This window comes from Poecilia formosa, unplaced genomic scaffold (genome assembly GCF_000485575.1).
Source record: "Poecilia formosa unplaced genomic scaffold, Poecilia_formosa-5.1.2 Scaffold5, whole genome shotgun sequence".
Taxonomy (NCBI): domain Eukaryota; kingdom Metazoa; phylum Chordata; class Actinopteri; order Cyprinodontiformes; family Poeciliidae; genus Poecilia; species Poecilia formosa.
The window spans coordinates 3540038-3553480 of NW_006799944.1; the positions used below are offsets into that span (position 1 = coordinate 3540038).

The 13443-nt window shown below is 40.6% G+C and overlaps 1 protein-coding gene across 1 annotated transcript; it reads left to right on the forward strand.

Moving 5' to 3' along the window:
• Positions 1 to 5954: 5954 nt before the first annotated feature.
• On the forward strand, positions 5955 to 12340 carry prlhr2a (prolactin releasing hormone receptor 2a). Its single transcript, XM_007563689.2, has 3 exons — positions 5955 to 6214; positions 8791 to 9271; positions 10998 to 12340. Exons 2-3 carry the CDS (start codon positions 8811 to 8813, stop codon positions 11632 to 11634), a joined length of 1098 nt encoding a protein of 365 aa, XP_007563751.1. The 5' UTR covers positions 5955 to 6214; positions 8791 to 8810; the 3' UTR covers positions 11635 to 12340.
• The last annotated feature ends 1103 nt before the right edge of the window (positions 12341 to 13443 follow it).

The following is a 13443-nucleotide window of genomic DNA, read 5'->3' on the forward strand; positions in this document are numbered from 1 at the left end:
ATCTTTTGCTGTTTCTTTTTATGACGACAATGAACCCTCTGGTGTAATTACAGGGTGAAGGAACTCATGTGCAGTGAAACTTATCAAATCAACAAAGTGATGGTTCAGTTCATTAACCTTTCACAGCACATTAAGGAGTTCAGTATTTTAACTAACTAAAATCACCAGAATGAGTGGAAACACCAGTCATAAGCATCTTTGCAGCCTTTTACATTCTGCTTTGAAATAATTAAACCTTAACCCTTTCATGCATGAATTATGATCCTTTGTGTCAGGATTTTTTTTTCCATTTTTTTTTATTTTCTAAAGGCATAAAAAGGTAGAGAGAAAAATTTGTAAAAATTATTTTATTTTATGTTTTTTATGTAATCAATTGTAATTTTCTCCAAATATAAAGTTGTTATTTGAAAAATACATCAGTAGTATTGTTCTTTAGTGGTTATCTGATGTCACAATATTTATTTTACCTGCAAGAGTCGTCTACAGTAGAAGGAGGGACCGGGTCTGTCGGCCATATTGGATTTAACAAAAACAATTTCTTGCATTTGCAGCTGATGGCCAGTAGTTGATAGTGTATTTTATGATGCCTTAGTGTCCACTTCAGTGCTCTGTGTTCATTTTTAACATAAAAATCCACAAGAAGCACAAGAAAATGGCTTTTAGATAGCTGTCCACTGTAGTGACCACTACGCATGAAAGGGTTAAAAACAATCATAAGAACCCTCAATAACATTGAAAACTCTTTTTTTTCAAACCATGGTTAGATGAGAGGGAAGTTCAGGCAGTGACTTGTCAATTGTGACCCTTTTGTTGCAATTTTAACTCAACTGAAGTCATAAAATCAAGATAACAATGCATGGAATCCATACCGTCTTACCTGGAGCTGTGAATCTTTGATCGAGCTCAAAGCGTTATCACAGCAGGGAAAAAAAAAACCCAAGTGCTTTCTTCTTTGGTCATCCGCTGCTCTGCTCTGCTCAGCGCACACACACACTCAAACACACACTGATGTCAGTTGATACAGCAGGGCAGTCACCTGCCATGTTGTAAATGTGTAAATAATTGTCCATTGAACCTTTTGTTGTTTCAGAGTAGACCTTTCATTTGTCCCAGCAAGAAGCAGATGCAGGCAGTAATTTGAGGTGCCTCGAACTGAAGGCACACTAGGCTTCAGTTGTCACAGAGGTAGCAAGACTTCAGAGGCTCCTGCACTTTCGCTATGAAAAGGATGAGCTGGCTGGCAGAGATCAGTAATTAACTATGACTCCAACTGAGCATTGAGAAAATGCTGCTAACAAAGAGGAGACCATCGCACAACCTAAGTGGCAATTATCACAAATTGTCTGGCAACACAATTGCCTCATTGTTTCAAGTAGATTATGAATAGAAGTGATATTCTCTGTGACTCCCTCCAGATGTAGCATTTAAAATTTCTGTCTTTCAACAAAGGTTTAAAGTCTTAATGGCCTTTTTTTTTTTTTTTTTTTCCTTTTTTTTTTTACACAGAGATGCGTGACTCGTTGTCACAAGCTTTACCAAGCCTGAGTGATATCTGAGTTCACCAACCGTTACCGTCAGGAAATGAGTAAGAAGTGGAAGACTTTTTAAATGGCAGGCATTAGAAGAGGAAATGCATGCCGTACAGGCATCCTGTTAGGAAACCAGGCAATTAGATGAAAATCTGACAAAAGTGAAAAGGTCATTTTGGAGGAAAAAAAAAAAAAAAGCTGGTGTACTGTTGGAAGAACAGATAAGGGGGGAAATGATCTGGGTCACTGCTGCAGCCTTCCCCAGGGTGACCGTCACAGAAAGCCATAAATATACATCCGTTTGGTGGCAAGGGCGGAGTGGAAGGCCCAGTTCTTGGAAGTAGGTTCTGAAAATGTAAGAACATCGCAGGGTAATCATGAATCAAAGGAGCACTCGGTTACACTGATGAAGTGGATAACTGCGATGCTTTTAGCAAGTTGTTAGGCATGTTTTCACAGATTTGCTACAAAGCACTCCCGAGTGTACTAAAAAGCATTGTCATTAAGGATTGCAGCCAGATTTAAGCTGTGAAGAGGCTTAAACACGTCTGTATCGTTGGGCTTTTGTGCAAAAAAGAAAAATAATAAACTCTTCTTGATGGAGAGGCTTCAGAGCATTTCTCATTGTGTTAAATGGACTAAATGTCAGTTTTGCACATCAGGGATAAGATTCCTACTTTGCTGAAAGCCAAAGTGACCATTAGGTAGCCTACCTGCGTTGCCATTTCCTCTCTGAGATTGCATCATGAGGCTATTAGCTTCTGGTCAAAGCGCTGAAATTTGAACCAGCACCTCAGTCTTGCAGCTCCAGTCTATCTTATTTTTTTTTTTATTCTGGTGATGCTCTGTTTAGACAGGTTGGTGTTCTTTAAGTATATGGCTCTTGGCAGATGCACAAAATGAAAAAAAAAAGAAAAAAAAAAGACATTTAGGTGAACACTGAGGATGCACCCAGCGAGGTGAAGGAAGCAACTGAAGGCAAGTCACATTGTAGAAAAACCTGTTAGAACAAGAAAAAAAAGAAAGAAATTCAAAACAGCACTGCAGAAAAAGTATGGAATGGGTTGCAGGGCGTCAAGGTTGTCTTTGCAAAAGTCGTAGAAACTGAATATTTCGATCAAACTCGATTTTTCAGCTCTAAGTGAACCAACAAGTTCACATTTACCTTGTGTGTTTTCTCTCAGTGCAGTAGAACTGTAGACATGAGAAACATTTCTGAAATTCCTCACAAGTCTTCAGTGAAAAGACTTGCACATTTATGTTTAACAGATTTATCATGTTTACAATCTCAACTGCAAATTCGCGCCATCAGACAGGACTGTGCAATAATGTTCAATTTGGATCTATTAGAAAGCTGGTTATTATCCTGAGGGGGACTTTAGAGATTCTCATAATCCAAATTCAAGCACATTAAAAAAGTAAATGAAGATTTGTTACTTAAATTTTACATGTTGGCCAACGGAGTTGGAATTATGAGTTTTCTGACAGTGATGTAAAAGCTGATTGTAGGCTGCAGAATGACGCCGCATTTTGAATCGTTGCTTCACCATCCTCTTTCCAGTCCCAAGTTTTGTTTTGCCAATTCTGGTGTTTTTCCTCGGAGAGAAGTAATCTATAAATGTGGAGAACTTGAGTGGCTAACAACATGCTGAGCCTTATTTAATGGTGCTGGGAGCTGTTATTGAGCTTGACCAGTCAAGTGTTTATTGCTAAAAACAGAAAATTCAACTGATATTGCATTATCTTGTAATTTTCCTGTCAAAAATAAATAAATAAAAACCACCTGGGGAGGTTGGAGGGGGGTGGACTGCAGCTTCAGTTGTTTGAAAAACAAAAACACAAGCACTTACTTGATAGTGTTATTATTTTGGATGATAAATGTCATAACAAACGGTGATCAGTAGAGCCTATGCCTAAACCGAAGGGTCTTTTGTTAGTAAAAACATCAACAACAAAAAAGAAATTCTGCAACTCTTAAGTTTTCCTTGAACATCTAGAGGAGATCTTAAGCAGCTCTTTTAATTTTCCATCATGTTGTTTATTCAATATTTGAAAAAAAAAGAAAAGATTTTGACATTTAGAAAGACATTTAAAGGTTAAATATCCTTAAAAATAATTAAGTCAAAAATCATTGGAACTCAAATTGAAAGGCAAAATGTTCACTTGCTGTTTAATCAGAGGCGGTTCTGTTTGTCTCTTCAGGCAAAACAACCCCACGGGCATATGAATTTTTAATATTCATGAAACGACAAGGAAATTACTTTCATGGGGAGAGTACAAGGAGGAAAGGAAACACTGCTCTCTACGAAAATCATAAGGCCTAATAGACTGTGACAAAAGGCATGTTTGCTTTAAAGCAAACAAAGCAACAAGAACCTCATGCAAAACCGTGAAGCACTGAACCCTTCAACATGACGATGAGACAAAATGTATTTACTTGACAGTCAGTCACTGACACCCCCCCCCACAACAAGGAGGGAAACCATTTACTACTAAAGAAATGACCTGTTCGCAGAAAGTCGAGTGGAAGGAAAATGTGTGGCCTAAAAACAAATACAACAGTAACAGCTTCAACCTTTGGAGGAAAGTGAACTGAAGCTCATCCTATAATTGTAGGGGGATTCATGAGGAGCGTAATTCAAGTGGAGTCAGTTCTTCAAGAGCTGCTGCACAGACATTTCCTGGACAACTGTCATGTTCCTCTTGTTAAGGCATTTACAAATTTAAAGCTGTGAATTTACATTCACAGCTTTAAAGCAATGATTTCATTGCTTTAAAGCTGCAGTGTGTAAGTTTCATAAAGAATACATTTTTACACGTTTAAAAGGGTCACGTTGTAGTGACAGTGTAATATGAGACAGACAATCCGTGAAAAGATTGATCTCCTCCACCTCCTCCTTATTAATGTCTGAAGAAATGAGCGTCATTTAGTGGCTGATAAATGAACTAATGGCAGAGAAACAATTTACAGTCCAGGAAAACTGTTTATCAGCGGCTATGCTAGTTAGCCTTAGCATTCAAAACTGGCTCTGCTGTTGGATAAAAGCTGCAATGGCAGCAGAGAGGAAGGGGGAAAGAGGAGTGGTTTGAGCTGGGCCACACATGATTGTGATTGACAAGCGCAAAGACCTGCGTCCAGGCTCTGATTAGTCAATTCTAGATAGCACTGGGATCACTGGGAGAAGGCAGAGGAACTTGACTGTTTTTGCACAGATTATCTCTCACAACATGGTGTCACCTTCAACAAATACGTAAAAAAAAAAAGAAAAAAAAAAAAAAAAATTCTGGAAAAAGTTACATGCAGTTTTAATCGCAGCATGTTGACCTTTAAATACTGATCAATGACAATTTGATAAATTGGATTTGTGTCTACAAATGAATTTCTGCTAAAGGCCACAGCCAACTCTGCATACAGAAATAAATAAAAGAGTATATAACCTTCTATGTGGAAAAACACTGGTTGTGGCGCTTCATCATATTTCCAGAACAACTGATTGCAGGTTTTTATCAAGTGACCTTTCGTTCACAACAAAGGGTGGGAATTTTCTTGCAGACAGACTGGACATAAGCAACGTTACTCGTTCTCAACATCTCAAGTAGAATCTGGCAATCAGGAGCTCCAGCGAGGCAGGAGGTTTTTGTACTTTTTCCAGCCGGCACCACCACTGATTACAACTGTCTTTATAGGAACGTGTCTAAACCTTAGAAACACTAGATAAAACCCCCGTGGTGAGAAGAATCCCATAAGGATCCGGACCATGTCTGGCCATAGCTTCACACAATGATGGGGATTCAGGATCAGCCCCTGACAGCATATAGTGCAACCTTTTCCTCTGCTGCAAACTAGCTTGCTTTAGAGAAGAAGGGGAAAAAAAACAAACAAAAAAAACCCTGAGATTTAATTTACATAAATCAGCCACTGTTCTGAATGTACAGCTCAAAAAGACGCCACTTAGTATTCACATTACATCACATCCTTGTCAGCCTGCCCCTTTGCCCTTTCTACAAATATCCAAGCATAGAAGGATACAATTCAGACCCTCCAGTCACGTGAACAATAACAAAAAGGAGACATTTTGCCCATGAAGAAAACTTATTTTTACAGAAATCCATCACTCCAGTCGTGACTCATATTAGCAACCAGGAAGCAGCTATTTCTCCTCCTTTCGCCTTATCAAAAACAAAAGCTGGTCAAATGTGCTATATATNAAATTCACATATTTTATTTCTTGCGCTTATTCGGATTACTCTCCCATCGATTGATTATCCAGTCCTTCTTTTGATTCCCAATGGTGATCGGATACATTCCCGGAGTGAGGGATTACTATAAGATCACAAATGGAGCTAGAACTCTCTCCAACATTGAGGACGTTTGAGTTTTTCTGTTGGATTTGAGGGCTTCACCACCTCACAAACTCCTGCACTCGGCCGAGCCGTCAGTCAGTTTCGAGGTCACAACTAAAGCGATCCGTCTCCGAGAGCCGAACTTGTTGATTTTTCCTGCAGCGCACAAACCCGCTCGCTTATCTGAGTCTGACACATGAACAATAAAAGCGCACATCTGCTGCAGCCTTCATCTGAGAGAGGAGCGCGCAACGCAGCAACTCCTCAGAGGAGGCGCACAGAAGCGCGCCTGTCTGTCGAAGTACGACCCTGCGACTAAAATCTGGGAAGTTGAGCATAAGGTAAGAGGATTTAATCGTCTTTGAAACAAAATGTGTCGGGTTTTATTTATTTATTTATTTTGTAACCCAAAGATAATTTAGCCTGAGCAAAAGTGAGGACTGGATAAATAGGACAGAAAGAGAAATTACGCGCGAGAACGCTTGTCATTTAAGGGAATAAGTAAAGTTCTTCAATTATGTTTGCAAATCATTCCATCGGTCTTTAACCAACTATGTCCAGATGTCTTGCCTGACCATTTTTTTCCTGCATCCCATGGAGACAGTGGCAATAAATAAAAACCTTGAATTTCAGAAAAAAAAGCCAATGTGAGAAACTATAAATATCAATCGGCACTACTATCTGCATTTTGGTCTAGAATGTGTAAAATTTTATTCCAAGCACACATCGACATTTTTAGGAGAAATGCGTTCCTTTAATCTGAAATCCCACGTGCCGAACCGTTTATTTCAAGCGTCCTTGTTGTTTAAGCTGAAAATCTTAAGAAACAAGTCAGACTTTTTAAATGCTGCCCGCAAAATTGGGAACATCAGCACATCCGTACCGCGTCATCTACTGAGCGCACAATCTGCTCCTGCTGCAGACTGCGCTGTCTGGCAAGCTGCAATTAAATACCGCTTAACAGCTGATTAGAAGAAACAACTACACGCATTTAACGATAAATATTGAATTACCTCGTCTTATAATCAAATGATTTTTTTCTGTTTGATTTTCTTTTAAATAACCGTGTTTATATGCGCTGATTAGAAACATAATTTTAGCAAGGTTTGAATAGATTTGTTCTCATCGTGCATTTGAACAGACATAAGTTCATCTTGTAATTCATCACCATCCACCTATAACTTAAACAGTCTGAATGCAAATTTTGAAAATGCAAGTTTTTCCTCATCAATTTGCTTCCCACCTGAGTCAATTATCCCAATCCTACCCCTGCCCATGCCACGCACTGCTGGGCACTTCAGGCCGCATGTATATCCTTCAAGCATCCTTACATGAGCTAAATATAGTGCACCCAGAGCCACCACCTCTGGCGTTGTGCACATGAGCGCTGCGCAGAGCAGAGCATGGATAGCAGTTTGTCCACAGCAGGTGAGTCACGCAGCAGGATTTGTTTTATTATTCAGTGTTTCAGCTGAAGGTCTGCTGAAGCTACACATAAGCTGAAGAGAGCACTTCTACAGTATACTTGATGTCAGAATTACACTGCAGCTGCAACTTTCATTCATGCCTTTGTGGTCTCTAAATATGGCAGTGAAATTATTCCATTTAAATGTGTCACTTGAATCGTTCAGTCAGGGACTCTCATTGCTCACACAAAGTTCTGAGATACATCAAGAGAAAGACAAAAGTACGGACATCGCCCTGCCTCAACACCACCGCTACTGTAGACACACAACTAAGCCCACTTACAGCAACAAGTTTTCTGCTACGACTCTTATGGAAAGATTAAAAGGGGTATTGTTGAAATTGAACTTCATATCACGTTATGTTATTCCCTCATCCAAAACATGCCTGGGGTGTTGCTTTAATCTCCTGTGGCAGCCGTTCAGGAGAATCTCTGCCACACAGAACGGCCCAACACAGCTCCTACAGACTAGCGTCAGCGACTATTAGCAAACAGCTGGTGAAACTTAGCATCTGCTGAGCTCAGCATACAAACCACTTCTCAGTCCAACGTTCCCAGGAGAAGCCCTGTTGTGATGATGTGCTGAAGCGGGCATGTCGCAAAGGGTAGGAGCTTGTTAAAGAGACAGAGGTCCAATTTCAAGGCGTTCAATTACAAAGTCAAATTTCTTTGAAATCATGGTTTTTTTTATATATATATGCAGCATTTTTATAACAACATAATGTAACATTTCATTAGATTTTCTGAAATGCATGTTATTTTTGGAATGAGTGGGAAAGTAGGCATCATCTACATAATTCAAAATAAATAATACAAAAAACATAGTCACTTAATTGTGCTTTATAAGCACCATATGTGCCTGGAAAACACAGAATACCACCACTCTAAAAAAGTAAATAAATAAATACAGTGGAGATTTCACAACTCTCAAACTATATTTAAAAACATCTATTTTCAGTAATGCCTCAGCATATGGTGTCCCTATTAACAAGAAGGCCTTGAGAATGTTTTGTTTGTGTGTGTGGGTGTGTGCGTGTGTGTGTTATTCACAACAAATAAAGGTACCATAAACATTCAATTAAAAGAACCAGTTAACTGTGCAGACTTAATCAGTTGAGATCTAGCCACTACAAATGCTGCATGTAAGATTTTTGAACCAGTAGTAGTGACATAACGCAGTAGACCTGAAAAACAGTGAAATACGCTGTTTAATTAGCACCAATTTCAGCCACTTGTGCAGTAAAGCTTTCTTACTCACCATCCAGGAATAGAAAGACAAATAAGGAATATTAAAAAAAAAAAAAAAAAACTTGATCAAGCTCTATTACGGATAACTTCTGTTTTTGCTTCTTTTGATCCTTTTTGGCCAGAGGGCCCACTTCAGTAACTCCACCGTGAATGTTGTCTGACTACATGCTGCACATGATAGTAAACATGATTTCCTCCCTTCAGGTCCACACCGTCCTCTCTGGATGGAGGGCACAGGCAGCAGCTGGACAGCCGAGCACAGCGCCACGTACGTGCAGCGCGACGACGGCGGGAACGACACGGCTCCGGTGTTTGAGGTGGTGCTGCAGAACAGCTCCTCCACGCGCATCCCTCAGTTTGCTGGTGTGGAGCTACTTCAGTCCTTCAAGCTGCTTATAATACCCTGCTACACCCTCGTGGCCATCGTGGGCATCTTTGGCAACTACCTCCTCCTCTATGTGATATGCCGCACCCGCAAGATGCACAACGTCACCAACTTCTTCATCGGAAATCTGGCTTTCTCTGACATGCTGATTTGCGCCACGTGCGTCCCCTTCACCCTGGCCTACGCTTTCAACCCTCACGGCTGGGTGTTCGGCCGATTCATGTGCTACCTGGTGTACCTCATCCAGCCGGTGACGGTTTACGTGTCGGTGTTCACGCTTACTGCCATCGGCGTGGACAGGTGAGTTTGTCAACGTGTGGAAAGCTCAAATGCAGAAATTTTGGCGGCGACATGTTCGTTTCTGGTGAAAGTCTTTGCTGCTTTGCGATAAGCAACAATGCATAGGTATGACGGATTATATGAAGTAAGAGGGGGAAAAATGACATAATTTCAACTTTTATTACCAAAAGAAAAATCTGGAACAATATGGCATGGATTTTTGTATTCACTTCTCTTTATGCTCATATTCCTTAAAAACAAACAAACAAACTAATCCAGTTGCCTTCAGAAGTTATCAAACTTAATTAGAGACCGTCCCTGTTTGCTTAAAGCGTGATTTAGGAATAAAACAACATCCAACATGGCTTTCCTCCTAAACCCAGAGCATTTATTAGGGAAGTAGTTAATAAACTCATAGTAACTCTGGGGGAGCTGCAGGGATCCATAATGCAGGTGGGAGAATATGTAAAAAGGGCAACTATTAGATTGCAGTACAGGAATTATGAAAGAGACACAATATGCAAACTAATATTTAAATTAAGTCAGAGCTTCTAGCTTACCGAAAAGCTAGTTAGAGGACAGAGCACACATGTGGAAAAAGATATAATGCCCTGAGTCTGAAAAATTAGGGTTCCACCACATTGCATGGTGACAGTACTCCAACAGTGAAACATGGTGGTGGCAGCATCATGCTGTAGGGAACCTTTTTCTCATGGTTTACTGAGAAGATGAACCAAAGATAAAGGGGAAATCCTGGAAGAAAACTTGAGAACTGAGACTGTGGAAAAGGTTCACCCAGCAAACCTTCACCGAAAGTCAGAACTACGATGGAATGGTTTAGGTCAGAGGAAGTTTGTGTCAGAATGGCCCAGTCAAAGTCCAGACCTAAAGTCATCTGTTGCTACTCAACTTGACTGAACTTGAGCTATTTCGCTAAGGAGAATGGGCAAAACCTTTAGATGTGCAGCTGCAACAGCCGAGAGAGGCGGCTCTAGGAGATATTGATTTTTGAATGCATAATACATTCATACCTGCGTTTTTCCTACGTTTACTTTATCACATTAAATCCAAATAGCGCACACTGAAGTTTGTGGTTGTTAATGCAACAAAATGTGAAAATGAAGAGTTGTGAATTACTTTAGTTTGCTGCACTAATTTAATCAGAATTAAGGCCCTTCCACATGTCCTGAACTGCACCCTCTTAAGAAGGGGACATACATGAGAGGATTAGAAATCTTAAGGCCGTTTTCTATGTGCACAGCAGGGCTTTTGATGAAGATTCCCTGTCATCATAAAAGTGTTTTTGTTTTTTTTTGTTTTTCAATTCTTTCTCACAGTGTTCTTTGGCTCTGAGCAGATATTATCCATTAACCTCGTCTGTTTGGTTTATTCAGATGTAAATCTACCTGAATGTAGGACGAGCAGGATGAAAGATGATTTGTCATATTGTGATACATTTTCACTGTCGCTGCATTGCACAAAGTCTACCCTATCTGACCCGAATATTTTTGAGGCCAGAACAAAGTCGTATTTTCCCGGTTGGACAGTACGCATTTTTGCTTGCAACAAGCAATTTCTGAGGTTTCATTTGCAGCGCTTCAAAGCTTACAATAGTATGTCAATTCCTAATGGCAAGCATTGACTGAAGTTGCTCGTCTTCCACCCCTGCAGTGAGTCATGTATGTTGACATTTATTCCCCATCAGTTTCCATCCGTCTCTTGTAACTTTCGTTCTGCTTCCTCTAAGATATTATGCCACCGTTCACCCGCTGAAGAAGCGCATCTCCGTGTTGGCGTGCACCTACCTTCTGTCTGGGATCTGGCTGCTGTCCTGTGGCCTCGTGGCTCCTGCTGTGGCTCACACCTACCACGTGGAGTTCAAAAACGAGGGCTTCACCATCTGCGAGGAATTCTGGATGGGTCAGGAGAGAGAGCGGCTGGCCTACGCCTACAGCACTCTCCTCATTACCTACGTCCTGCCGCTGTCGGCGCTCTGCATCTCCTACCTGTGCATCTCAGTCAAGCTGAGGAACTGCGTCGTGCCGGGCCACCACACCGAGAGCCAGGCGGAGGCTCAGCGCCTGCGCAAGCGCAAGACGTTTCGCCTTGTGAGTCTCGTGGTTGCAGCGTTTGGCATCTGCTGGATGCCCATTAGCGTGTTCAACGTCCTGCGTGACATTGACATTGATCTTATTGATAAGCGCTACTTTCTGCTCATCCAGCTGCTCTGCCATCTGTGCGCAATGAGCTCATCTTGCTGTAACCCGTTCCTCTACGCATGGTTGCACGACCGCTTTCGCGCCGAGCTTCGCAAAATGTTCACATGCCGTCGCCGGATTGGCATCTCTGCCAACAACTGCGCCACAGCCAGTGTGGTTTTGTGAAACTCCTCTGCTTTGTGCCGCAGTCGAGTAGATTTGTCTCATTCTGATAACTGTCTGATCCCGTTAAGGTTCAAGTGCAGAGGAAATCTTGTCAACTGGGTCTCACTTAACCTTAAAACAAAACAAACAGACAAAAAAAAAACCCTTGTTCTACACGTTTGCTTCTGAGAAACAAATGATTGCTTCCTGGAGGTGTGGACTGTGTTGAGGTTTTAAATTTCACCCAGTCGCTAACATTTAGCCATGACGTTATGTACTAAGCTTATTGGAAATTGCCTGCATTGTAAACAACTATCCTCCACTGTGAACAGAGACGTGCCTAGCAGAACGAGGCTGCTGCTGATGTTAATTCAACATTTGACATTTGTAAGCGTGACCAAGGTGGACTGAACAGCTTCGATCATGTCCTCCGCTGCCGTTGCTAAAACTACAGGCTAACTACAGGAAATCTACATCATCGTTCACAACTTCTCCTTCTGTTCGCTGATTGGCCAGGATGAATTTCAACCAGAGAAATCGAGATCAATGGGAGAAAGCCCAGACAGAGCACAGAAGAGAGATGAGAATCTAATGTAATTGCGTAGAAAGGCAATGGCCAGGCTAGCTCCGAACTCAGTGTAGCCATATAATGTAAAAATGTAGTGTCCCATTTTGTCAACTGTTGTTTACTTACACACTGAACTGAAAATAAAATCAATTAAATGTATATTGTTGGGATGTCAAATTTGATTCATTTCTCTTTTTTTGTTTATTTTAATATGTTAAACAAATAGTTGTGTAGGTTTTTGTTAACTTTCATAATTATGGCTCACAGCTTTAATCCAAACCTGAAATTCAGTTTCCCCAAACATTTTTTACTGTTATGCTTTGTCCTACATGATCATGGAGGGAGACTGGTGACTTAGCAGATTATCTGGAAGATATTACAACTTGCAAAAGATGTAACAACAACCTCGAAAGGATTGCAAAGCTAAGTCAATTAGTGGAATGTGGGTGGAATCAGTGCTTCAAGAGCCACCAGACACAGGCGTATCCATCTGTCACATTCCTTGAGTTAGGCCACCTGTAAAAACCAGACACAATGCAAGAAGAGCCTCACCCGGGCTAATGAGGAAAACAAAAAGTTTTCTACATGGTTTAACTGATGTAGATATGTTTTTTTTTTTTTTTTACAACATTTTACTGGCCATGTGAAGGTTTGCCTTCTCTTCTCTTTTCACACTATAATAACTCTAATATTGCATTGTGGTAGTGTATGGGTGTTGCTAATTGGTTGAACAAGCAGCTTGATATTTCATCAGGGGCGTTCATAACAGAAAAAAACCCCAACTGCTGATCGCATGCAGCAGCCACTTACTGGCAATAAAAGAAAGAAAGAAAGATTAAATGTGAGCACGCTGTGGAGTAATGGTGCGGCGCCACGTCACACCATCACTTCTGGGTCTAAAAGCATGAATGCTGGGTTAATTTTAGACCTGTAATTGTAGGCCTGAGTGTGTTTGTGTATGGTTGTTCTCTGATGGATGAGCAATGTGTTCAGGGTTCGTCCCAACGTAAACACAACTATGAGCAAAGTGAGTACAGAAAATGATTGAGTTAAGAATTGTTGGTGCCAAAAGAAAAAAAAAAAACTTGCATTGATTATTAGAGGTGATCATGAGTGTTATCTAAAGTTATCATCCAGTATTTTATTTCCACTAAATATATTCTGACTTTAAAAAACAGTATAGATTATAAATAAATAAAAGCTAATTCCTCTTTGCGTATTTTATGACATCACAAGAGGCATGTGAATTGAGCTGCACTATG